Below are 26,517 nucleotides of genomic sequence, written 5' to 3'. Positions count from 1 at the left end.
ACACATTCGGGGCAAACATTCCTTCACTGCGATACGTCTCCAGCACCAGAACCTGCTCCTGAACCAGCTAATTGAGCCGCTGGTGAGCATGGGGTCCAGAGAACGTTTTTGTAGAACACGGACTAAGGTGTCACTTAAATAATCTTCCTGCCAAGAATCCACGCGCTGTGGGCTGCGTGGACCCGGCCACCAGGCCCGGCAGAGGGAACACTGATGGAGAGTAAACCCAATTTCACATCAACATCAGCTGCCACTGTCCCAGGTTCACGAGCACACATCGAAACACCTCTGACCTAAAAGCGCTGTGAGCATAGGTTTGCTGCTCTCTCTGTTTCTACAAATGTACAAACCAAAAAAATCTGAGATCTGGGGGTACAGCTTGGTGGTAGAGAGCTTGCTGAGTGTGAGAACCCCAGTGTCACCACCTTCCACTTCACCCCAAAATTAAAAAGGACTGGGGTCAATTCCCAGCACCCATATGGAGCTCACAGCTGTCTGTAACCTTAGTTTCAGGGAACTGGACACCCTCAGGACATACATGCAGGCAAAACACCAATGCTCATAAAACAAAAGTTAAAAAAATAAATAAATCAAAGCCAGGCAGTGGTGGCACACGCCTTTAATCCCAGCACTCGGGAGGCAGAGGCAGGCGGATCTCTGAGAGTTCGAGGCCAGCCTGGTCTACCAAGAGAGATCCAGGATAGGCGCAAAGCTACACAGAGAAACCCTGTCTTGAAAAACCAAAAGAAAAAAAATTAATTAAATAGATAAATCAAAATATTTTTTGAAAAGCACCCCCCCCCCCGAGCTGGGACTCACACAGTAGGAGACCCAACTCCTACAAGTTGTTTTCTGACGTCCACATGCGTGCTATGACATGTATGTACACACCAATAAATATTTTTAAAAAATACTTTAGCCAGGTGGTGATGGTGTGTGTCTTTAATCCCAGCACTTGGGAGGCAGAGGCAGGCAGATCTCTGTGAGTTCAAGTCCAGCCTGGTCTACAGAGAGAGTTCCGAGGACGCCAAGGCTACACAGGGAAGCCTGTCTTAACCAGCCCCCAACAAAAGTCTAAATCACAAAGTATCCCTTACCCCAGGGTCAGAACCCTAAGTGATGGACCTGAGACTTGAGGCTAGATCTATCCTGGCCACTCTAATCCCTGGGGGAGTCGCCATCCACTGTGGGCCCATCAGCCAGCAGTTACCAGAGGCCTCTCACGCTAGGAATTGGTTCCAGATGCATGTATAGGGTGCATATCCATAATCCCAACACTCAGGAAGTGGAAGAAGGATGGACAGCTGGAAGCCAACCCAGCTACACAGCAAGTCTATCCTACACGTGCTGCATAGTGAGACGTGTGTTTGCCTAAGAAAGGAAAGCTAGCCAGGCGGTGGTGGCGCACGCCTTTAATCCCAGCACTCAGAAGGCAGAGGCAGGCGGAGCTCTGTGAGTTCAAGGCTAGCCTGGGCTACAGTGAGTTCCAGGAAAGGCGCAAAGCTACACAGGGAAACCCTGTCTCGAAAAACCAAAAAAAAAAAAAAAAGAGAGAGAGAGAGAGAGAAAGAGAGAGGAAAGCTAGGCCCTGTGTTTTGCTTAATGACTACACGAAGCAGGCTTCATAATGACTTCAAACCACCTGCAAGTGAGTAACAGAGGCTGGCCACTGGCGACAGCTAAGATTTCCCCAGCCACATCTTATATAATTATTATATAATTAATTACAGCAGAACATACAGTGACGTCAGAGAAAGACTCAATTTCAGCTACAGGTCTATTTTTTATTCAATATATTAAATATATTAATCAGAAAAGTCACATCCTATAAATCCAGGAAAATACACAAATATAAATCGGAACCTGCCATTCACCTTGAGTGACAGTTATGTACATGAGAAAGGAAGGTGGAAGAGAGCTCAAGTTGGAGGCTGAAAGGCTTGCCCAGGCTGGTGGGGGCCCCACCCCCCAACCTCCACCTCAACCTCTTCCTTTCTGTATTTACAGTAGCTTCAGCTTATTTACAGCAGGGTGGTGTGTGTTAAAAATATTTTATCTTACAGAAAAAGAAACCACGAAGGCCAGGACTTAGCTACAGGGATAAGACAAATAGTGGGGTCACCCCCGCGAATGCACCCCCTCCCCCAGGTCTTGAGCTCCCTGCCCATCTTCTGGAATGAGGAGGCAAGTCGGTCTTAGCTCAAAACCAGGCTGGGGGTGGAGTGCGCTGGGGGTCCGTGGGCTTAAAGGCACATGGGTGACATAAGGGCGGACACACACACACACACACACACACACACACACACACACGTGCACACGTGCACACGTGTTCAGGGTAGGGAATCAGAAAGACAGCGTGTCCATAAAGATCTTGTCCACAATAGGTGGAGGGGGCACCAGGTCCTCCAGCTTGAGGTAGAAGATTCGCTGCAGGCCTTGGGTGCAGAGGGTCCGAAGCTCGGGCAATTTGCCCAGCAGACGCGACAGGCAGCTGGCTGGCTGGGGCTCTCCTGCCACAGTAGCCATGTGTTCCTTCAGGCAGCTGGCAATGCGATTCTGCAGCTCCTCTACCCGGCGAGGATCCTGTAGCCCATGTCGGTCTGCGGCAGGGAGTGCGGAGTGAGCCACTCAGCGGACATGCTCTCCCCCAGAGCTCCCCCAACTCCTCAGGTCCCACAGGCACTCACTCCCCAGACTGGTTATCACCTGAAACCACTGTTTTCACAATCCAGGGAGAGAGAGAGACAGACAGACAGAGAGAGAGAGAGAGACAGACAGAGAGACAGACAGAGACAGAGAGAGACAGACAGAGAGACAGAGAGAAAGACAGAGAGAGACAGAGAGAGACAGAGAGACAGATAGAGAGACATAGAGAGACAGAGAGAAAGGCAGAGAGAGACAGAGAGACCGAGACCCAGACAGCTTTCCTGACTTGCCTAAGTTCAGGCAAATGAAATAAAGCACTAATCCAGGTTTTCTGGGGGTACAGGTTCCACACAGTTCAGAGAGAGCCTAGAATCTCACAGGAGTGAGATTAGAGCTGCCACCAAGGAGGGCTACGCAGAGACCTCGCTACCCCTTCAAGCCCCAGCTCTTCTGATTTTGTTCTATTCAAGCAGGCCCCCTAAGAAACTTAAGTGGGAAAGGGGGAGAAGCAGAAGAGAGAAACCTCTCCATTTATCACTGGAGCCAGGCCCTGTGATGTATGTACTGGTACCCACGACAGGCACAGCCATTGTGGCTGGCAGGGCGGTTGCCTCTTACAGAGACAAGAATAGGAGGGAGACTGAAGAGCTGGCTGAAACCGGTCCTCTGTCTCTGGACTACTGCGCTGGCTATCCAAGTGCAGCATGTGAAAAATTCACGCGTGCACTTTCCTGTGTGCTGTAAGATTGACAGGGAGGCTTCGAAACCAACACCCTACACCAGACCCCAGCAGCTAAGGCTGTGTCTCGGGGAGTCTGGGGTCATTCAAAGGCTGATGTGAGCTTCAGAGGTGGATACAGCCGAGTCCCCTTCCAGGTCCTGACATCCCAAATGCCCCAGGCACTCTAGGGGTCCCAAAATGCCACCTACCCAATGGCCCTGCGACCCCTCGGGCCCAGCCTGGTGCTTGCCACTCACCGGTAATAAGGACCAGAGCAGATAGGCAGGCAAAGGCAGGGACATCCACAGCCAAGCTATGCAGGGACCGTGAGAAGGCCAGGATGCTGTCAATCCAGTCGCCAAAGCCTCGGGCACATTGTAGCCGGTGTAACACCAGGCCTGAGCAAAAGATGAGCTTCCCTTCACCGGGCTTAGATCTGGCAGGAGGCAGACGACAGTCAGGACCTGGGTACGGACAGGCTAAGGGCAGCAGGGCTAGAGTCAGGAGGATGGTAGGTGGGCAGCTCACCGGTAGGCCAGGCGGAGAATGAAAAGCTCCAGGAAGGCGGACTCCAGCAGCAGGTCTTGGTCTCCGGAGGAAAGCTCAGCAAAGCCAGGGATCTTCTCTGCCCACTTTCGGATAACGTCCAGGGAACCCGAGAGCAAGTCGTAAAACTGCTGCACATCGCCGGCATCCTCCTTCCCAAAGCGGGGCAGCACCAGCTCCTGGAACTGAAGGGACCACAAAGAGGTCAGCACCGTAAGCACCAACCGTAAGCTGGGCCTACACTGGCTGCTGCTGCACCGCGTCCGCCTCTGTCAGACACTGGCACGCCAGATCCAGGAGTGCAAATAGCCCTAGACTGGGCCCATGTGCTCGTCAATCCTCACAGGAACACCCAGAGCTATGGCAGTGGTTTATAACGGGTTCCCACACCCCATGCCCACCCCAGTGCATTTCTCCAGCTAGTGGAGAGGAGGCTCCCCGTTTCCTGATGCGGCCCTGGAAGGAGAACCTCTCCTAACAGGCAGGCACTGCCTATGTTCCCAAGGACAGGGCAGGTGGGCGGGACCTCACCTTGGAATAATCCAACTTGGCAGTGCTAGGCCCTGAGTCCAAATGCGCCCGAATGAGAGAAGTAAGGAGATTGGTAGGGGAGACATCCGGGGGCTGCTTGGGTTTCGAAGGCAGCCGGCCCCGCCGCCCCTTTAGGCTGTCTGTCCGGACAACTGCAGAGAAACAAACGGGCAGGATTGAGGAAAGAAATGAAGGAGCCTGGAGAAGGGGTCTTCAACTCACACCGTACACGCCACTGAGACGTCATAGACGGGGAGCCCAGGCCCACCCCACCGGACCCTGGCCAGCAAGGCAGGTGGGGGCTGCATCTGCATTTAGGGGGCTGGAGTCTAGAGGTGGGAGCCGGGATTAGACGCAGATGTCTGGTGACCCCGGCTGCCCCGCCCTATCAGGTCGCCTCTGCCGAGGGCCCCATCTAACCACCCACCTTCCTTCACCATGCCCACAGCCAGGCACTTCTGGAAACGACAGAACTGGCAGCGGTTCCGCCGCCTCTTGTCCACAGGGCAGTCCTTGTTTGCCAGGCAGATGTACTTGGCACTTTTCTGTACTGTGCGCTGGAGGGGGGGAGACACGGAACAGGCTGTCAGAGCATGGGGGGGGGGAGCCCAGGGGAGGGGACCGTCCAGATCCTGCTGCCCACGACGCAGACAAAAGCACTCTCTGTTCATAGCTATTTTCCTAACATTTGGGTGCAGGGGAGGGAGAAATTGAGGGCCAAAGCGGGGAGAGAAGTCTGGGACACGTTGAGGGAGGGTTCTGACTCAAAAGAAAGATTCCAGAGCCCGAGACTAAGGGGCTAGGACCTCAAGGCTGTCCAGACACCTGTTCTGAACAGGTGTCTGCCTGTGTCCACCTGCCCTTTCCCGGGGCAAGGAAGAGAGAGCTAAGGGGGGGGGGGTGGGGAAGGGAAGCCAAGCAGGCACCCAGCACTGGGACAAACACACAGCCTGTTCCCAAGTACACCCCCAGCCTGGAGGAACCAAACCCTCTGCCTGGACCTTTCATCCAGTGCCAGGAACACAAGTGCCTGTGGCCCCCTTGTCACCAGGGCGAGGGCGGGAGCAGGGGAGAACCAGAGGCTGCCCACTAGAATTTCTGCTCCTGAACACCACTGCAAACCACACATTCTGCCCCTTCCCCAGCTTTCTGCAGCCCTAGGGCTGTGCGTGCCCTCATGAAGGGTCCCAGGTTCCCGGGAAGACGATACACCTGTCCTCCTCCTGCAGGACAGAACCAGCTGTGAAGGTTGCTACAGATCCCAGTGTGATGACCCACTCCACCCCCACTTCCAACAGGTTGTTGTAAGCACCCCAAAACAGAAAAATACCTTGAAGAAACCCTTGCAGCCCTCACAGGTGCGGACCCCATAATGCTGGCACGAAGCGTTGTCCCCACATACAGCACAGCGGCCCTCGCTGCCACTTGAAGCCCCACTCCGGGCCTTGGTGGAGGTCACAGGTGCATCCAGAATCCCAGAAGTGTCAAGGTTTGGAGAAGTGGGTGCCAAGCCGGGGAAAGCTGCTGGCATGGAATAACTCTCACCTTCCCCAAGCTGCTGGGTGGCTGGTGGTGGGAACAACTTTAGGGAACTCTGGGCCAGGCTGGGGCTGGGACCGGCTGGGGGACTGAAGGAGAAGAAGGTGGGAGGTGGTGGAGGCCCAGAAGCCTTGGGCAACTGCTCTGTCCATGCCCGAAGGCCTTCATAAGTCTGGCTGGGAGAGAAGTGACCAAATGAGCCATCCCAAGGAGAGAGCTGGGGAGGCTGGAAGCTGGGCGTAGATGGTGAGGGAGCTGAGCAGGGACTGCCATAGTAGTCAGAGCCGCTGGAGGATAGGGTCTCATCTAACGGGCCACTCAGGGTGCCGGGATAACAGCCATACACCTGGAAGTCCTCAAACTTGAAGGAGGCAGAGGCAGGAGAGGTGGCTGAGGATGAGGAAGACGACGTGGAGGAGGCTGACGAAGAAGCGGAGGAGCATGGTTGGGTTGTTCCCGGCAGCTGGTATAGGAAGGTGTCAAACTCTCCGGTGTACCCGTCCATGAAGGTGCTGAAGCTGGGCAGGGTAGTAGGTGCGGTGGGTGCTGCCTCAGGGCTGGCTAGGTCCATGGTAGGCTTGCTAAACTCAAGGACCAGGGGGTCACTCATCAAGTGGTCACGCGGTCCAGGGCTTGTTGCTGGTGTGCCATACTGGGCTTGGATACAGGGCATCTCTGGAGAGGGAGGAGACCCGAGGGAGGAAGGGGAGGAGCCAGTAAGAAGCAGGAAAAAGCTTGGTAGACCAGGGGAGCCTGGTGGCAGGACTACAGAACCCAGGAATCCTGATCCCCCCAGCACTATCTCACTCTGTGAGACACAAAGTTCATGGGCAAAGACCCATGAGTCCAAGAGGGCTCAGTCAGAAGGCCAGCCACACCCCAGTGGGCCTGGGAACCCTAGGGAAGGCATCTAGCCAGCACTTCCCTGCAGGAACAGGGGGAAGCTGTATTCCCTACAACCCCCAGCCTCCTGTTCATGGGTGGGGGCTGGGAGAGGCAACCCACAGAGCCCAGCCCCCAGGAGTAGATCTGCTGATTTTTCAACCAGGCACTTCCTGGGAATACATTCCCAAGCACACACAGGCTCTGCATACCCCTTCCTCACCACCACCCCCAGTGTCTGTCTCCACAGAGGTAGCTGCAGGTCATGGTACAACTGCCTACCACAGTGGCCTTAGGAACAAGGCAACCCCAGATCCCAGCCCCACCTCAGCCCCTGTGTGCTGATCCCCAAGTCCTACTATCTGGGGCTGTGCACCCACTCTGTACTTTCTGGAACGTTTCCAGGGAGTTGGGTAACATGGCTACAGACGTTTAAATACCACGTACTGGGAGCTGAAGAAATGGCTCAGTATGTGAGAGCATGTGCTGCTCTTCCAGAGGACCTGAGTTCAGTTCCCAGCACCCACAACAGGTGGCTCACAGCCATCTGCAACATCAGCTCCAGGTCACCTGATGGTTCTAGCCTTGTAGAACTCATGTGCACACGTGCGTGCGCACACACACTTAAAATCATTAATAATAAAGTCTTAAATACCATATATCAGAGGGAGGTGAGGGACAGAGCAGGAAGACCCAGAGAGGAGCCTCCAGACATACAGGAGAAAGGGCCGTCCCCAAAAGGAATTTCTCAGCTAACCGGGTCATTTTTATCAGAGGACACTTAGAGTCCAGCAGGAGACACAAGTTCATTAGGCAGAGTGCAGGAGCCTGCTGCTGGATGCAGGAAGACAACCTGTCCCTGCCTATGCTCCCCTGCTAAAGCAGATGTCTGTTTCTTGTATCATCCAGGGACTTGGCAAAGTCACACACACACACACACACACACACACACACACACACACACACACACACACTGGAGCACCTGAAAGAGCAGAGACAACACCATTCCAGGGAGACCCTTACGTTTCTATCTGTTCAGAAATCCTACAGAGGAGGCTCCAGGACCTAGTGTCCCTTCCAGCCTCCAAGTCTGGCGTCTGTAGAGTTCTAGCCTTTCTAGTCGGGAAGGCTAGCCATACAGAAGCTCAAGCTGGGACAGAGGATAGGGTAGTAATGGGACATAGACTGTCACCACTTGCTGGCCAGAAGGCCCTTGAGGCCCTCTAGGCCCAGTGTTTCCCCATCCCCACCCCACCCCTAGGAGTCTGGACAGCACAGCTCCACCCCTGGCCTGACATGGAACTTCCCAGTAACAGTGACCCCCAAGTTCCAGCCCTGCCTGCCCAGTGGCACATCCCTCAGACACACAGCACCTGTGAGAAATCAACATGGCCACTTCTGCCTCTGCTTGGGAGAAGCAGCCCAGGCATGGGTTGGGGGTGGAGGAAGAAGGGTGGCAACCAGTCAGGACTGGGCATTGGTTCCAGCCTCATTCAAATCCTGTTTCTCCACTTGGACATCCTACATCCGGATCAACCCCCACCAATCTACCCTGCTTCAGGCAGACAGTCAGCAACACCAGATACAGACCTGCATCTAGCCTCCTGGGGTGTGTGGGGGGAGGGATAGTTCCAAGGAGGGGGTGGAGAGGAGGAAGAGGCGGGGTTGAAGGAGGGAGTGGGAGAATCCGGCTTGGGGCAGGTCCCGGCAACACAGTGGCTTGCACCTGTTAGGTGAACAAGCCTCAGGTAGCACCCTGTTTAACAGATCCAACAGGGACCATTGGGGTGATCTGTAAGCCTGTCTCGATTGACAGGAGAGTTATCCCCTGGTCAGGTCACTAAGACTCCAGCGTGAACACTTCCACCCGGGTTCCACGTGTCCCTTTCCCTGACTGAGCCAGGCTATAACTAAAACAATCCTTCGTATACTTCTAGACACCCTGCCCCTGCCAACTTAGCCCAACACAGCAATCACCCCGCCAGTGTAGCTAGCCATTTCCCTCAGCTCCTGCACCGTTCAGACAGAAAGTTCAGTAAAATCTGAAATTTTAACTACAGCCTATAAAGTGTTAAGTAAACAACTGGGAAAGGAGCTGACAGCCTGGGAAGGAAACCCGTGGAAATCCAATCCTACATGGAGTTGGATGGATCCCAGCAGCGTGGAAGCTCTACTGTATACCTTCTCTCCGCAACATGCTCAGACACCCCCCCCCACACACACACACCCCACAATCAGCACCCAAACCCAGAGTACGATGAGCCTCTTTGGGCGCCCTGGGAGGGAAAACAAAAAACCCAAAAAACAAAAAAACAAAAACAAAGCAAAACAAAAAACAAGCGCTGGACAAGCCTCCACTACCTACCAGCACCAACCACCTTGCAGACCCTTCACCGGTTCCCCAAACCTCAAGCCCGAGCTCACCCCACTCCAAGAGCTACCCTTTGACACCACAGATGCACTCTACACATCCCTCCTCGCAAGCCGACCCGAAGACATCCTTTCCGCCCGCGCGTACACCGATCTCTTTCATGCACCACCCCTAGAAACAGTCGCACACTCCCCACGGGGTACCTACCCGGCCGGCTGCGGCTCTCCCTGGCCGGGACCAGCGACCCAGTCGCAGCCTGGTCCCGCGTGTGCTCCACAGTCCTTCTCGCACACTCCCCCAACTTTCACCGCCTCCTGCACTGGGGCTCCCCTGGCGAGCCCGACCCTCCTCTTAAGTGCTCCGTGACGCATGGGGAGGGGCGGGGGCGCCACTGACGCACGCGGCCCGGCGAGCTTTGGCCATACAAGGGCGCGGGGGGCGGCGCGGTTCCGGCGGGAGGCGGCCGGGAGGAGGCGCGGGGACGGGGAGCCCGAGGGGGCGGGGCGAAGAGGGGGGGCCTGGAATGTCTGCGCGCGTGACGCACGCGGGGTTCCATTGACGCAGGGAGCGCGGATTGTTTGATCTATAAATAGTTTTCCTCTCGCCCGCCGCGCGGCCTAAATATAGCAGCTTCCAGACCCGCTGGGCTCCCCAAACCAGACCCGGGATCGGGTCCCGGGGTCCGAAATAACCGACTAGGAGGAGGGGGTGCTGTAGAGCCGCACCCCCAGGGCTTCCCCGGAGCAGGATCTCCTCCCCTCCAGCTGTTCCCAGTGCCTACCGTGCCCGCTCCTTCCTGCCCGTCCCTACCCCTGGCTCTGCTCCGCCTTTGCCCCTTTCCCAGCCTGCCCTGGGCACCTAGGGTTGTCACTCTCTGCCACTCCGGGCAGCCAGAGCAGGTCAGAGCTGAGACAAGCAACTCTGGAACACACCCAGGAGACGGGAAAGTGGGCTGTGCCCCCTGCCTCAGCCTTGGCAATGTGTACTTGGCGCGTCTTGCCCAGCAAGGTCTCTGGTCCCAGGGATGGCACCTAGAACCCTAGCCTCGCTCCTGGCGATGGACGATCTGGCTTTCAAAGTCTCTTCCCAAAGAGCATGGCTTTGCCAGAACCCAAGGGACTCTTCTCCGGACTGATGCTGGTTTCTCACCAGTGGCCCCCCTAACCCCTGGCAGGATGGATGCACCCTAGTTGAGAAATTGCCGAATTTCAGAACCGGGTGGAGCCTGAGAAACCTCCAAACTCATGCCAACTCTTCCCCATTTTATAAATAGACTCAGAGACATAATGGTACTTGCTCAAGGTCACTCAGCTAGGTGGTGGCACACTGGGGTAGAACCCAGGACCATCTCCAAGGGGCTCTTTTCCCTGTCCCCAGTCCCTGATAAGGAAGCACCTGCCTTCTCACTCCAGCAGCACTGAAGAAGAGCGGCTCTAACCAGATACTGAGTGCAGTGAAGGGCCTTCCAGGGCTGTATCCAAGTGCAGACCAGGCTGCAACCACCTGGAGCCTATCTAGTTCAGCTGTCAGCTTGCACATGTGCCCAGTCCAGCCCAAACTTGGGGAACCCTCATTTGCTAGCAAGGTAAGAGAAAGCAGTCCAGAGAGATGGCTCAGAGGTTTACAGCATAGTCTATGACTTTCCCCAACTGGGATTCCTTTGAAACATCCGTCTGTCCCCCCACCCCCATCTCTACTGCCAGCTACAGCCAATGCCAGCCCACGGACGTAGCAGCCTTAACTGGGAATGCCCAATGACCTCCCCTTCTCCCATTCAGAAAATGGGCCGGGGTGTAGCTGGGTGGTAGAGTGTTTGCCTGGCATTTGTAACCTGGAGTCCATCCCCTCACCAGAAAAGACCTCCCTAACCAACCTGTCGCTTCCTCCTACATCTCCACTGTCCCCTACATATGGAGCAGCTTCGGTACAATGCTGGTGTCATTCAGTGGCCTGGTCAGAAGTTACCAGAACCTCCAAGACAACATGTAGTCTTGCTGTTATTGAGTCCTCAGCTCTGAACTTTCCCCAGCCACCTTCCAAAGAACTTCTAGGCCACCTGGGGGGAGATGAAGTGTGGATAGGATCCTGGATCTTTCCCCACACCATCCATAGTTAGATTTTTCTCTCCTTGGGGCTTTTGTTTAAATATGGAAAACTACTATCATTTGAAAACAGGACCCAGGGGTTCGATGAGGAGGCACCTCTGCTCTGAAGCGCATACATTCTTGGCCCTGGGTTGTATCACTTCTGGCTCCCTACCTTATCTCTCCACCCAGCCCTAGATGCCTCCCTCTACTCCCAAAATGGTTTTTAATATGCCAGCGAAAGAAGCCAGAAGGGTTCTTCCCACCAGCAAAAGCAGGTGCATTGTCCTGTCTTCAGCAGGGTGTGCTGAGGCCCAGCCTTTTCTCCACCTGGAATCCCACCATCCTCCTTCCTCCCCACCATTTTGCCTTTGCACAAAGTGGCCCAGACCACTCTCTAGGAGAAGTGGACATGTAAGCACTGGGGAACTCAGCATTTTACTGAGGATACCCCCACACTGCACCCTCACCCAGGCCAGGGAACTCATAATCTCACTGTGGATACCCCCACACTGCACCCTCACCCAGGCCAACCGCCTAAAGCTACTGCACATCGTAGAGGCTGCTCTCTTGCCACCTCAAAGCTAGAGGAGGATGAGGAACTGCAGCTGCTACGTGGAAGTGTGGAGGTCTAAACTCAACTACACTCTAAGTAGCACCAATAAGGAGAAAGAGCCCTCTGTGGAGACATAGCTGGGGCCACCCATGCAAGTACCAGAGTGGAACACACAGCCCAGCAGAGGGAAGAAAGGCCAAAAGAACTTGGGGGCATCCCAAACCGCCCCACTGATCAGAGGCTGCCCAAGAAGAAGCCCAGGGCCCTGCAGGGTGGAAGCAGGCACACACCTGATGCAAGCTGAGGGAGACCTGGAGCAAACCTGGTTCCAGACTAGACAGAAACCTCTCAGAGAAGCACCAAGTCTCGCTTTCAGGACTCAAACCAGGATCAACTGTTCACTGGAGGTAGGGGAAATGAGTAACGTGGGAAGTCCAATACTAGAGATGAACACCTGAATCCCGCAGAGGGCAGGGGAAGATGTAACTACACTGCCTGCTGACAAAAACCAGTGCTGTCCAGTCAGGCCCACACCAGGGCCCAACCTACCAATGCACATCATCACTCAGCCCTAGGCAAGGTCCTCCAGCTAATTCCCAGCTGCTACCTCAGCCACAGGCACACTCCTCCTCTCCCCTCTGCTGGAGTCCTGCCTGGCCCCTCTGACTTCAGCTCCTGGGCCACCCAACTCCTAATAAGCCTTTCCCACTGGTGTAGGGAGGTAAGCCCAGAAACAAGATACTAACCAAGGACCAGACTTTGGGCCAAGATGCCGCACCAGAATCCATTCATTCAGCCCTCTTCCTGTCCCAAGCTTGAAATCACAGCCTGCATTTTATAAGCAGATCCTCTAACTCCTGTTTTATGTGCATGCTGACTTGACCCGGATTCCTGTAAATCCACCGTAGAAGCAGTTACAGGTGTCTCCGTGGGAGTCTTCAGTGGGCCTGGAAGCATGCCAGTTCCTGATTTAGATGATTGGGCCCCAAGTATGTTGACTCTTGAGAGGTCATCAGACTACACTCCCAAAGCTTTTCCCCTATGACAGTGGTTCTCAACCTGTGGGTCACGACCTCTTTGGGAGGTCTAACAGCCTTTTCACAGGCCACTGGGAAAACACAGATGTTTACATTACAATTCGTAACCGTAGTCAAATTTACAGTTATGAAGTAGCAATGAAAATGATTGTATGGCTGGGGGTCACCACGGCATGAGGGACCCTACTAAAAGGTCGAAGCGTTAGGAAGGTTGAGAACTGCTGGTTTCAGTGGATGCAGATGCAGCTGGACCTGACTGAGTTCAAGTTCATTCAAGTGTATGTTTCTGAAATCATAGTAACTGTTTCTCATTAGACATGTGTCCTGTCACCGGTTGCTCAGAACACAGGGAGCTAGGAGGAGCTGCACCATATGACCTTAGGAAAGCATGGTGGTTCACATCTGTAATCCTAGTACTCAGGCAGGAGAATCACTGAAAGTTTGGGGGCAACCTGGTACACATATCCAGACTCAGTCTCAAAAAACAGGATCAGAAGGAAACAGTATGATAGGGAATTAGAGACTCAAGCCCCAGCCCCACCCGTGTGTGAGCCTCAGGAGTGGGATGGTACTCTTGCAAAGGGCCTTTGCTCTTCAATGGTTAAGTAGCCTGAGCTAGCAATGTCCACCATCATTCCTCAGCCGAATTGGGTAAACAGGGAATAGGGAAGTGGACTCACACAGCCCTTTCCCACGATGCCCCTTGGGCTGGGCCCCACCCTGTAAGCTGGAGGGCAGGAACCTCCCCCACTTCTACTAAGGCGGTCCCCACCCACAGCCTCCATGCTCTTCCCATGGGGTGGGTCGAGGGAGTCGACCTCGTTTCCTCCCACCGAGAAGTGGCCCCGGGAGCTTCCCCTGCTCAGCCCCATGCTGCCAGCCCTGACCAGGCCACTTCCGCTTCCTGCCCTGGCAGTGGGCAGGGGATTTGTGTTGTGGGCAGAGAAGTGTTACCTGTGGGCTCAGGGGCTTCCCATGGCAGCTCTGTGAACCCAGGTGAAGGACCAAGTCCAACTCTCTGGTTCTCGTCTCCTGGTCCTTCCCCAGGGCCTGCAGTGACCTTACATTTTTATTCCCTCTTCCCCCCCACCCCCGAAAAGAAACAGGTTCCCAGGTTAGCCCATAAAACATGTCCCCTGCTCCCTCAATACAGGTAAGCTCTGGAAGAGCTCCAGGCCAGCAAATCTCCTTGTAGTAAAACCTGACCAGGTCCCTTGGCCCGTGGAAACCATTTCCCACGTGGACATCATCAGTTCCATTGGCAGGGAGTTCAGATCACTGGGGAAGGGAAAGGTTGAACACCCGAACAGAGCACTTGGACCTGGATGCCAGGAACCTGCAGCAGAGACCTGAGAGTGGCAGGGACAGGCAGGGACCAGGGTTATAGTTTCCCTCTCTGAGAACTAAACAGTAACCCCCTCCCCTCTGAGGGGCCAGGAGAAAACAGGAGATGCAAGAAGCTCTCTATAGAGCATGGAGGAAACCCCAGGCTCATTATGCAGCAAGTGTGGGGAGTGGGGAGGACGGACGGATGGACGGACACAAGCTGATTACTGAAGGAAGTCAGCATGGCCACAGAAGCTGCCTGCAATCCTGCAATTTTTCTACCCCATCTACCTCCCAGGCAGGAGAAATTAATACGTAGTATATAGAAATGAGGTTAGACCTCAAGAAGAACTGGCAGAGCGAGGAAAGCTCAGAGGAGGTCAAAGTCCTCAGGAAAGACCACCTCATTGCTCCCTCCTCACAAGCTCTTGAGTGCATCTCTACTGGCTAGTTCTCCATCTGGGAGGGATCTCCCACCTTACAGGATTCCCACACCACCAAATTTCCTTAGCCTTACCCAAGGTCTCCTCTCCACCCAACCTCCTCAGCACAAAGCCAAATTCAAAATAAAACCTCCCTGATAAGGAGCCTCAGCCGGAAGGCCGCCACACTTTCCTATTGTTAAAGTATTTTTAGTGGCAGGCTCTGGATTCAGTTAGGGACCCTGTTCAGAAGGGGAAACTTTTTTTTTTTTTTAAGAACTGACGAGGAGAGAGTGTGGGAGCTTCCCACTTAAGAGGCTGCCTCTGGCCCAGGTCCCAGGCAGCTGGCTTCACTACAGCCCTGCTTCTCAGCAAGGAGAATGGGCAAGATGGGGATTAGCAGATCTACCCCTCAGTCCAGCTGCCAGTTCCTACAGGACTGAGAACCTGGGTCCCTACCCAGAGAGCAACCTTGAGATAGCCCAACAAGACAGGTAACCTGGGTCCCTACCCAGAGAGCAACCCTGAGATAGCCCAATAGGACAGGGAGGCTGGCTCCCTAATCAGCAACCTTGAGATAGCCCGACAGGAGAGGGAGCCTGGGTCTCTACCCAGAGAGTAACCTTGAAACAGCCCAACAGGTACCTAGCTTACTCCTTTCTTCCCCTGTTTGAGCAACCTGGAGGCCTCCACCGGACCATATGGACAACCTGTGGGCAGTCTCTGAGGAAGGAGAGGGCAAATCTGTCCCCCATGTCCCCTCTGTCAGTCTTGAAGTATTCTCAAGTCTGATTTCCATCAGAGAATGTGCAGCCAACTCTCCATTTCCAGGTCTGTCTAACACCCTTTCCTTCCTCTTCTCCCCTCCCCTCAAAACCAAAGGACTCAGCATGCCCTTCACGGTGGAAACATCTGGCAAGATGGGCAGAGCGGAGAAAAATCCAAAGAGCCCGGTTTTGATTTTTTTGTGCTTCGTGTCCCTACTCCCCAAACTTACCAGCTCTTGTCCTCACCAACCCAGACAACAAAGGAAGAATCCAGGGTTAATGGGTTCTTTCCACGGCCTGGAGAAACCCAGTTGGGGAACTGTGACAGCCTGCCCTTCCCAGCTGAGGCCATGTACTGGCTGAGCAGTCTCTGGATGGGAACTGTCTCCAAGCCAGTGTGTTCTCTTCTGTTTATATAGCAGAAACCAGAGCTGGCCTCTGGGGACCGGGAGAGCCGCCTCAGGGCCCTCTTGGCTGGGGCCTGACTTTGGCCCAGGTCAGCAAGAGCCCAAAATAGTCAGCTGACGGGAGCCCCAGAGTGAGCATGACCCTGGGCCCGTGCCCAGGCCTGGCAAACAGGTGCCCACGTCACAAGACTAGCAGCTCTAACACTCACGGGGCTCTGGCTGGCAGCCCCTCAGGGTGGCACTGGCAATACATTTGACATGGGAGTTCCACTCAGTCACGTCACCCAGACAACAGAGCAAACAAGAATGCTGCCCGCAATGGGAAGGCTGGGTGTTTAGGAAGCCAGGTCAGGGCTGGAGGTAGAAGCACAGGCCAAGAGGAGGGAGACACCTGGCTTTTGCTGCCATCCTGACTCACGTGCTTCCCGAGTCCAGATCTCCTCTGCTGACCAGGGCCACCTGCCCCTTCCACTTACAGTAATTCTCCTTGTCCCCAACCCAAGTTGGTATTATGGAGCCTGCTGCCAGCAAGAAGCTGGTTCCCAGGTGCACACTCAGCCCAGCTCCCAGGAGCCATTTCCCAGGCCTCCCCTGCTTCCCTCCAGGCTGACTGCACACCCTGTCTTCTCTACTCCATCTACCTCCAGGAGATCCTGCCCCCTAATCACCAGCTCTGCATGAAGCAACAACAGGGCTGAGGATGCTGAAGGAGGCAGTGAGAAGTCTTACAATCATCCAGAACAGTGGTTCTCAACCTATGGGTTGCGACCCCTTTGGGGACAAACAACCTTTTCACAGGGGTCACCGAAGACCATTGGAAAATACAGATGTTTACGTTACGATTTCGTAACAGTAGCAAAAATGACAGTTATGAAGTAGCAACGAAAATAATTTTAGGGTTGGGGGTCGCCACATCATGAACTGTGTAGAAGGGTCGCAGCATTAGGGAGGTTGAGAACCACTGGTCTAGAGTCTCCCAAACCTTGAGGGATTGTTGCTTGAAGATGGCCCTATGTCCCAAGGAAAGAGGGCCTGCTAGGGCCTATGTCCAGGACGCCAAGTTGAATCCCAGCTCCCCTGGGAATGGTGACAAAATCTTGAGTTCCTTGGCCTCATCCCAGTGTCTCAGGGACCCTGTAAGAAAGCCCATCCCGTTCTTTCAGGTCACCCATCTGAAGAAGGCTGTCCTCCACCATCAGCCAGCCTCTGGGCTCACCAGGAGCCCCATGGACCTGGAGTGTCTGCTTCACTCCACATGGTCTCCCTCCTGGCAGGACCATGAGAAGCCACTCCCCTTGTAACTCTCTCATAAGTGGAAGGGCAAATTAGATGGCCAAGGACACCTTGGGGGTGGCCACAGGTCTGGGACTTTCTTTCTTAAGAATATTGGATGAATAACACTATGGTGACAGGGGTGGTCCCCATGCTTGGCAGGTAGAGTCCAGGACTGGTACCTCCCTGGTGCAGTACCTACACCCTGGAAACAGGCCAACCCCCAAACCCACATGCCCCAGCCATGCTCCCAGCCCTCAGCTACCCGCCCCACCCTTCAGCTTCCTGGAACCATACACTTGAGAGCAGCTGTTACCTCCCTCCCTCATCCACCCATGAGACCAGGACCCAGAGCCTCCAGCCTAAGCTGCTGAGAGCATAAGGCTTCCCCATCCCCACCCCCGCATCACCCCACCTCTGAAGAAATCAGATGTTCCCATGCTTAGCAACCTCGCTTGCCTGCCGCCTCGGCAGGGCTTCCCCCTCCAGCCCCCCAGACCACATCCTCTCCAGGCAGCCCTGCACCCACCTCTGCCCCCATCCTACCCCACCTGCTCAAGGGCCCCAGGGGTACACCAAGGACAGCAGCAGTACTTACCGCTCTGGATGGGCCCCTAGGTCTCTGTCAACATTCACACCATCCCCTCAGCCTTCAGGGCCCAGCAATGGCGCCCAGTCACCAGGGCGGGGCAGGGGCTGGCCTCTGTCCATGGTGGCCTATGGAGAGAATTAGCATTAGTGAGGAGCAAACAGCCATCAGGGATGTGCTCCTGAAATAACATGGCTGGGAAGCTGGGAGTCAGAATCGGGGCAGGACCCAGGTCACAAGGGGTAGAAGACAGTCCAGGCAATGGGCTCTGAAGGACATGAAGGTGGCCAGGAGCTATGGACAGCATCTGGGTATGTCAGAGCCAAGAAGCCATGCTACCACCACCACTGTGGCCCTGCTTCCTGCTGCTCCCGCCCGAAGCCCCTGGGAACACAGGGATGGGTAGCAGAGAGAAAGTGGTCCCTGTGAGGACAGGCAAAGCGCCTGTCCCTCCTTACAGGGCTCCAGCTCAGCCCCAGAGTCCAGAGGTCCCCTCCTGTGTCTCAAGGAACGCAGCCTTCTAACCTAAGCAAGGAGATTCTCACCAATTTCTATGTCCCTCACAGGAAGGTCAATTTCGAGTAATGAGGTGAGGGGTACCAGGCTACCTATATTCAACTCGTGGTTCCAGCACATAGCCCCTCACAAATGACACTGCCTCTCCCTGCTTCTCTGTTCTCAGTGAAGAATCACCATCTCTAGTGGACATGCATCTCTAAAACCAGCAGCTGTTAATTGGGATTAAAATGTAGAGGGTTTACAAACGAACAAGCTGGGAGGCACAGGCAGGGGATCTCTGTGAGTTCAAGGCCAGCCAAGGCTACACAGTGAGACCTATCTCAGAAAACAGATCCAAGCACACATATTGCTATGTATCCTCACTGGGACGTCTTAAATGAACACATACAAAAGCCAGCCCCCAAAGAGGGTCTCTTAATGCAGCCTGTAACCTCCAGTTTGTCAGGAGACTAAGACAGAAGAATTACAACCTCAGGGCCTGCCTGGACAACAGAGTTCAAAGCCGCTCTGGGCATCTCAGTGAGAGCCTGTCTCAAGACAGAATGGATAAAGATCATGGTAAAGGGCTTGCTGGTAGAGGCAAGGTCCTAGGTTCAACCCCCCAGTACAAGGAACAAGAAGAGGTGGAAGAGGGGGGTGAGGAGAAAGATGGAAAAGAAAAGGTTAACTCCTGACTCTGGCTCCATCCTAGACACTTCCAGGCAGCCGGCTCTGCTCCCAGAGTAGAAGGCAGCTGTGGAGCCCAGCCCTAGACTTTCTAGCTCCCCTCTAGCACTGGCTATTGGCAGTGACCACACCTCCCCACTCCCTTCTCTCTCTGTGTCCTCCTCCTCCCTCTAGACCCCAGAGTGAGGGTAAAGCTGAGAACATCTTCACAGCTATTGGACTGGGTTGCAGGCCAGGGGGCTGGGAAAAGAGAAGTCGGTGTTTCCACAAGAGTGGGTGGAAGAACCATGATAGGGGAAGGCCCGAGGGTGGGTCACACGCTCCTGACCTCTGCCCTGAGGTCACCAGCTAAGGGACACTCCTGTGGCTGAGACACCCAGATTTTTCCCTCAAGGAACTGCCAGCGATGGTAGAGTACCTGCCTACAGGCACAGAGTCCTGGCTTTGATTCTTTAGTAACACACACACACACACACACACACACACACAACTGTCATTCCCTCACATGTCTGGGAGGCTTCAAACCTGCTTTCCAAAGGGACTGTGCTACTGCCTTCCCTGCATTAGAAACAGGACAAAGCTTCCTGCCATCACAGGGTGGACCAAGCCCAAGGTCTTCTCTCTCTTCTTGACACATGGGCCAGAGCCTGGCACCTTGCACCTAGAAGGTGACTCGCAGCTCTGATGAACAGATGTCTCATCCCATCTCCTGTCCCTAGATCAAAATTCCCTCCTAACGGTCACATAGTCCGCATTCCTGAACTACTGTGAGCGAGGCAGTGTGCCCAGAGCAGGGGAAGACCCGGGAGCCTTTGAGGTCTAGATCTCGGGCAGGCCAACACCCCGGGCCCAGCTGCACACACAGGATTGAACCAGTTACGAGCCCTGTGCAGAGGCCAAACCCAAGGCTGGGGCAGCTCAAAAGAGAGGAAGGTGGTCTCTAAAGAGGGGCACACTTCAGTACCAGCCCCTCCTCCTCTCCTCACTCAGCCCCCCTCCTCTCCTCAGCCCTCCCTCCTCACTCAGCCCCCCTCCTCTCCTCACTCAGCCCTCCCTCCTCTCCTCACTCAGCCCCCCCTCCTCTCCTCAGCCCCCCCTCCTCACTCAGCCCTCCCTCCTCTCCTCACTCAGCCCCCCTCCTCTCCTCAGCCCCCCCCTCCTCACTCAGCCCTCCCTCCTCTCCTCACTCAGCCCCCCTCCTCTCCTCAGCCCCCCCTCCTCACTCAGCCCCCCCTCCTCTCCTCACTCAGCACCCCCTCCTCTCCTCACTCAGCCCTCCCTCCTCTCCTCACTCAGCACCCCCTCCTCTCCTCACTCAGCCCTCCCTCCTCTCCTCAGCCCCCCCTCCTCACTCAGCCCCCCCTCCTCTCCTCACTCAGCACCCCCTCCTCTCCTCACTCAGCCCTCCCTCCTCTCCTCACTCAGCACCCCCTCCTCTCCTCACTCAGCCCTCCCTCCTCTCCTCACTCAGCCCCCCCTCCTCTCCTCACTCAGCCCTCCCCCACGTGCTCCAGCCACCTGGGCCCCCTTTCACCACCTACAGCCTTGGCATGGGCTGTTCCCTCTACCGGGGGAGTTACTGTCCCACATTTGTCTGTCTGTCTGTCTGTCTGCTTCCTCCCCATGCATCAGGTTTCCATTCCACCTAACCTTCTCAAAGCCCTCTCACCACCTCCCTACCCCCACACTAACCTGTCTTCACCCAACACAGGATGGAAGTAGATTTCTCACTTGTCTATCACCTGGCTCCCTGCTAGAAAAAATTTGGTCAGCCCAGCACCATGGCATTCAGTTTGAAACAGAGATGGACAGGTGCAGGAGCCTGGGGTGGGGGTGGGGCAAGGGATGGCCCACACAGGCCTACACTTGAGCTGAAGGGCAAGGGGAAGTTCAGGTAGGTAAGGAGCTGCCCCTTCCATTTGCGGACAGAGCCAACAGGAACATGAGTTTTCCTTCTGGTTGAATCACAAATTTGAATCAGAAAAATCTTACCTCTAGGGGCTAGTCAGCCCCTCTTGGGACCCACCAGAAACCTGCTGGCCCTTTCTATGAAGCATTTGAATGTTTTCTTAACTAAAATCTCCACTTGCAACAAGGCATGGCGGCAGGCCTTCTGAAGCCCTTAAGGACCTGCACACAGCTCCACAAAAAGAACTTTACTGGCATTTGCTCAGTGCAGCCTCACAGTACTACATGAAAGGGGTTGTTTTTATTATGCACTGTGCAAGGCCAGACCTTAAAAAGGTTAAGAAACTTGCTCCTGGTCATACAGCTAGGAACTGGCAAAGCTGTGGTTAGAACCCAGGTCCCCAGATCTGGGAGCCGTGGCCAGGCATCCATCCCTTCTAGCCGGCTACTTAGACCTGTGCATCTAGAACCTGGCTCCGCTACCTGGGGTAGTCTGAGTCCCTCCCAAGGAGCAGGTGCGAAGAAGCTCTGTGGCTGCGCAGGTGAGCACGGGGCCTGAACTCCTGAGCTGGGCAAAGAAAGGCTCACCGTTTCTTATTAGAGTCGTTCACCTCATCGGTGTGAGCCATCTGTCTGCCCAACAAACACCATCATCGAAATCATGGCCCATAGCACAGTACATTGTCATTCTTCCTAGCCCTGGGTCACCACAGTGCCAGCTGCCCTCCTTGTCTTCGCCCCCTGATACAAGCATTCCCCTTGACCGTAATGCCCCGGTGCAGGAGAGTCCACCAGCACCATTTGGGAACCTGCCGATCACAGCATGCCCATGGCACGAGCCCCCAATCCAGGCCACAACTTTCCACGAAACCACCTTTAGGTCCTCGGGTCACTTATCAGAAAACGGACGCGGAAGGAGGGAACGTGTCCATGAAAGGGGGCTGAGCCCTGCATCCACGCAGACCACCCTCTGGAGCCATCGCTGTGCCCAAAGCCCGAACAGACTCCTGGAGCGTGGTGGCGCCTAGGCTGCTGGCTCCCGCGGACCGGGACGGGGAGGCATGCCTGGGGCCTGGCCACGTCCAGCCGCACCCGGGGCGAGCTGGAGAGGTCGGCGCTGACCCCGCAGCTCGGTGGACGCAGGTCCCAGCCGCCCTGGCCCCTCACCTGGCCCCGCGGGCTGCGCTCGCGTCTCCGCCCGCGCCTTCCGGGCTCGCGCCCCGCTCAGGCCCGCAGGGTCGCCCATGCCAGGCCGCCGCCGCCTCCCGCTGTCGCCGCGCCCGCCGGGCCCGCCGGGCGCCCCCGCCCGCGGTTCCGGCCGCGCCCGCGCCCCCCGCCCCCAACTCCTCCCCCGGCGAGCGGCCGGGCGGGGACCGTGACGCGCGCCCATTGACGTCTCCGGAATCCCGGCGGCGGCGGCCGACGCAGCCTCATCAATGGGCTAAAAATAGCGGCGCCCGGAATAGCCGCGAGCGTCCCCCCCCCCGTCCCCCGCCTCCCAAAGCGCTCCTGCCGCCGCACACCCCGTTACATAACGGGCCCCGCCCGAGGGCAGGGTGGGGGTGCTGTTTCCAGGTGAACCCTCTCGGGCCTCCCGGACACCACCCCGACATCCAACTCATAAATAAATCTACCCGGGACTTCCCCTGAGCGCTAGGTGGAAAAATTGAGGCCCAGAGGGGTTTGGCTGCAACCCAAAGTCACACAGCAATTAGGCTGCTTGGGAGGTCAGGACCTCAGCCTACTTCTGAGCCTGTGGGCACCCCAAGGTGGCATGAGCCTCTCAGCCTGTGGGACCGTGTAACACCCCAAAGGCAAGGAACCTAGGTAGCAGGCAGGGTACAGGGCTTCCGCGGAAAAAGGCAGCTAAGAAAGAGGCCTTCTGAGAAGGTGACATGTTTCCTGAAAAACTACTTTCTGAGGCAGGGGCATTCACTGATCTGGCTGCTCCCGGATACCAGGGTGACCTCGGACAAGTGCCCTAACCTTCTGAGCCTCTAGTCTTCAGCCACTTTTGTAGTGACCAGACCCCAGCATCTGTGGAGTAAGTGGTCTTGCACACAGTAGGCACTCAGGGTTTGGTTTCCCCACTCTTCTGGGGACTTTGTGATCCACAGCGTGGCTGCCTTCTATCTCTGACTGCCACAGCTAAGCACAGTCCTCTCGGCAAGACCCTCCGATGGAGGGGTCAGGGTGGTCCCAGGCCTCTGAAAATGAGAAGTCCACCCTGTCCTGGGCAAGCCCCTCTCCCCAACAGATGCCCATTCTAACAAGCTACACAGGAAGCCTGTTGTGTGGCAAAACTTTTCCTGGGGACACACAACACACACATCTACTCACCACAGACAGGGAGCCCACCACAGACCAAAGTACAGATACAGCCACAGTCCAACCTGAACTATGTATGGGTTTCATTGGGGTTACTTGCAGGAATGTGAGTGAGGGGTTAGTCACAAGAGCAGAAATGACCCAAAGACAGCTGCATCACCAAAGCCTTCCCCCCCCCCACACACACAGCTGGGAACCTGGAGCACACTGCACAGTTAGAGAGCATCCTTTCCAGGTGCCCCAGTTGGTCTAAATCTTTTCCACAGCTGATCTGATATTAGCCTTCTTTGCTGTTCACCATCTGGTCTCAGCCTTCTTTGCCATTCACCTCGTGTGAGAGTTTTCTTGGGAGCTCAGGTTCACTTCCTCTGAGCTTTTATTGTTTCCTCGGGCAGGGAGAGGCCTAGTGAATCTGGTCTGTTTCAGGTACTTCCTGAAGCTATCTTGAGCTTCTCTGCAGGGTGGAATGTTTCTGTCTCAGAGGAAGCTGCTACACAACGCTCCCTCCCTTCCTACAGTTCCTACATTCTCTCTACCACCTCTTCTGCAATGGTCCCTGAGCCTTGGAGGGGGTGACTACAGATGTCCACCTACAGCTAAGAAATAGGCCACCATGCCTCAGTAGCAGTCCCTTGTTCTCAGGAGCTTCACCAGTGGTGAGACCGAGAACAAGGGATCTATGGGCATAACAGATACAGGCAGTTTGACAGGCACATCCCATCCATCTAGTGAAACCTTAGAAGCTGCTTCCCATTGGGACTGATGACCTCCCCACCCCCACCCAAGCCACAGCTTTTTGCCTAGATTTTGTACCAGATGTGAACTCTCTTGCAGAGAGGGCCCTAAATCCAATTGGAAGGCTGTTGGTCTTATTCATGACAACTGAGCCTCTATTGCATAAGCAGGCACGTCCCGCCTGGCATGTCAGTACTTCAGCATGCAGGGTTGATAGCTAAGCAGCAACGTTGGTGACAGTTCCCCACCAGCAGCCTGCATGGCCAGCTCTGGCCTTATGAAAGCCAGCCAACATGCTAGGGGTTGCCTGTTCAGTCCCAGCTTGATTTCTCCTTGTCCTGCAGTCAGAGCATGCACATGTGGTGTCTTCAGCAATGGGGTCTTACCATCTAGTTCTGGCATACAACCAAGAGCAGTAACAATAGTCTTTATAGTTTGTGGGGCCTTGGGGGCTTCCCTGGCCAACAACTCATAGGAAGGTAGCCTGCCCCTGGCACTGGGGTTTTCATTCAATAGCCAATGGCCTCTGGGATTTTTTTTTTCTTTCAAGTAACCCAGCCCCAGTAGGGGTGTAAGGTGAGCAGAAGTACCATCGTACCCAATTGCCTCTCTAGTGGCTTTCCAAATATGCAAAACACTCAGAGGTTAGCATTACGTCATCTATATAACAAAACATTTGCTAGAGGGTGGGCAGCCCAAGGCAACATCCCGAACCCCCATCCCATAACAGCGGGGTTACAAAGATCACCTTGGCGAAGCACTCTGGAAGTCTGTTGTCTCTTGTTCTCACTGTCAAGTGACCCCAGAGGTTCACAACTATATACTAAAGCAAACAGAAGCAAGTGTCTAACACGGCCTGGGGAGGTTCCATCCGTCTGTATCAGCTGCTTCCTCCACTGATCAAGGTTGCGTAGGAAGCATGGATAGGAGGCACTAACTTAGTTAGCTCCCTGTAATCCTTAATCATCCCCTCTGAGCCATTGCATTTCCATATCCTGGACCTCTTCCCCTGAGCCCCCTTCATTTCTCCACACCTGATCCACTTGGTGGGCCTGACTTGATTTTCTCATACCTACTCAGGCTCAAGCGGGGAGCAAGGCCATGCTCTCACAGCTGCACCTGCTGGCTCCCGAGGACACAGTCGCCCTGGGTTGGCACTATGGATGTAGCTGTAACTGTTGCCTCTCCAACCACCACACCTGGCTGTTGGTGGAATTCCTGACTGAGCAAACCATCTCTACCCCTAGTATAATCTTTGCTGGAGGAAATGCACACTCCTTGGTGTGTGGGGGATAATGACTCGGCCCTGGGTGGGACTCGATCATCTTCACCTGTATTGTTCCGTCTGTGAACTGCTCCTCAGGCTTCACAGCCACCCAGAAGCTCCTCAGCACACAACTTGGCTTCTGTCAATTTTTTCCCTTAGGAACCTCAGCTTGACACAAATCTTGCCACATTTACTGAGTAATGCAGCCAGACGTTTTCTTCCGTGTTACCTTTTTACTGCCTCCTCTAGGTTGCTCTCACTTTACAAACTCTCTTTACACGACAGTCTAAGCCACTGAGATCTGCCAAAGCCTTTCCTACTTTATAAAGATCTTGCCCCACCAAAGGGCTCAGCAAAATCACTAAGGCTTCACACCAGCCTCGAGGTCCCTGCTGGGTCAGCCTTTTCTTTACCTCCTCTGTGAACACAGCTCTACCTGGCCCAGGGAATGGGTTCCAACATGACTTCTGTACTTCCTAGTTCCCTCGGTAACCTCTGCCCCTCCGCTGTGGTCTTCCAGCTCCTGATATTCCAGAGACTTCAGACCAAGATAACCAAATGTCCCTAATGGCTCTGATCAGCCAGTCCATCGGGGGCTGATTTCCCTCACACGGAGGCAGGTCACGCAGCTTTGGCTTTAAGGAGGGATGGGAAGTTACATCACTCAGTTTTCCTGCAGCCACAGTCAGGCTGATCCCATCCACTCCCATGTCCCACAGCCTCACAAGCCAGCCTGAGACAGGATCCTCCATGGCTTGTTTAAAAGTCTTCCCTAATTCCAGCAGCTCACGGGCTGAGTATTTCTTGATCACACTAGGTTTTTGCATTGGATCATTAATGCCCTGCATGCTGGATTACACACAGATTTCCCCTCATTTTACAAAAGGCTGGGCTTGAGGGGCATCTTTTATTGTCTTTATCACCTCTATCTCATCCCTTTGTCTATCTAATTTAGTTGCCAAATCTGTGGCTGACTTGGAGGATGCTAGCCACACACCCCTTTCTTGTTGCTACTGCCCCTTTACACAAACAAGCTCCCGCTTGACCACCATCTCCGCCTCAGGTGCATTTCTAACACTGCTGCTGCACGGCCTCTGTCCCAACTCTTGTCCACTAATCTCAAAGACTACCTCATTTCCTCCTGCCCTGTAACTTTCTCAGAGCATCTCCATATCCATATGGTGGACCCCAATCTTCAAACAGGCATGCCACCCATACCACACAGACAAAGACTGCCATGCTGCAATTCTTCCCACGGACACTCGTGATTCTGAGGGCTCAGCCTCAGTTGCACTATCCAGAGCAGGAACCACGCAACCGTTGTCCTAGCACAAAGGCACACTAACACGTGCAGAGGAAAGGATGGCTCTATCAGAGTTCCCCCGGGGGGTGGGGGAG

General features: G+C 54.9%; 2 protein-coding genes across 5 annotated transcripts; one reads left to right on the top strand and one right to left on the bottom strand.

Moving 5' to 3' along the window:
* Positions 1-1,763: 1,763 nt before the first annotated feature.
* Nr4a1 (nuclear receptor subfamily 4 group A member 1) lies at positions 1,764-22,057 on the bottom strand. Of its 4 annotated transcripts, XM_036208964.1 has the most exons (9): positions 21,957-22,057; positions 17,706-17,824; positions 16,818-16,969; positions 5,775-6,658; positions 4,872-5,001; positions 4,445-4,596; positions 3,896-4,098; positions 3,625-3,803; positions 1,764-2,600 (listed from the first exon to the last, which is right to left on the bottom strand). In XM_036208964.1, the coding sequence occupies exons 4-9, from the start codon at positions 6,654-6,656 to the stop codon at positions 2,344-2,346; spliced, it is 1,803 nt and encodes a 600-aa protein (XP_036064857.1). In that variant the 5' UTR covers positions 6,657-6,658; positions 16,818-16,969; positions 17,706-17,824; positions 21,957-22,057; the 3' UTR covers positions 1,764-2,343. The 4 variants fall into 4 exon arrangements, with proteins under 4 accessions (XP_036064857.1, XP_036064855.1, XP_036064858.1 ...); XM_036208962.1 differs by lacking the exon at positions 16,818-16,969; XM_036208965.1 differs by lacking the exons at positions 16,818-16,969; positions 17,706-17,824; positions 21,957-22,057 and adding an exon at positions 15,659-15,683.
* LOC118596755 (basic proline-rich protein-like) lies at positions 18,281-22,439 on the top strand. Its single transcript, XM_036207635.1, has 3 exons — positions 18,281-18,285; positions 21,487-21,669; positions 21,752-22,439. Exons 1-3 carry the CDS (start codon positions 18,281-18,283, stop codon positions 22,437-22,439), a joined length of 876 nt encoding a protein of 291 aa, XP_036063528.1.
* The last annotated feature ends 4,078 nt before the right edge of the window (positions 22,440-26,517 follow it).

Source organism: Onychomys torridus, chromosome 16 (genome assembly GCF_903995425.1).
Source record: "Onychomys torridus chromosome 16, mOncTor1.1, whole genome shotgun sequence".
Taxonomy (NCBI): domain Eukaryota; kingdom Metazoa; phylum Chordata; class Mammalia; order Rodentia; family Cricetidae; genus Onychomys; species Onychomys torridus.
Note: the sequence above shows the minus strand (reverse complement) of the source record. Positions and strands in the feature narration are given on the sequence as shown.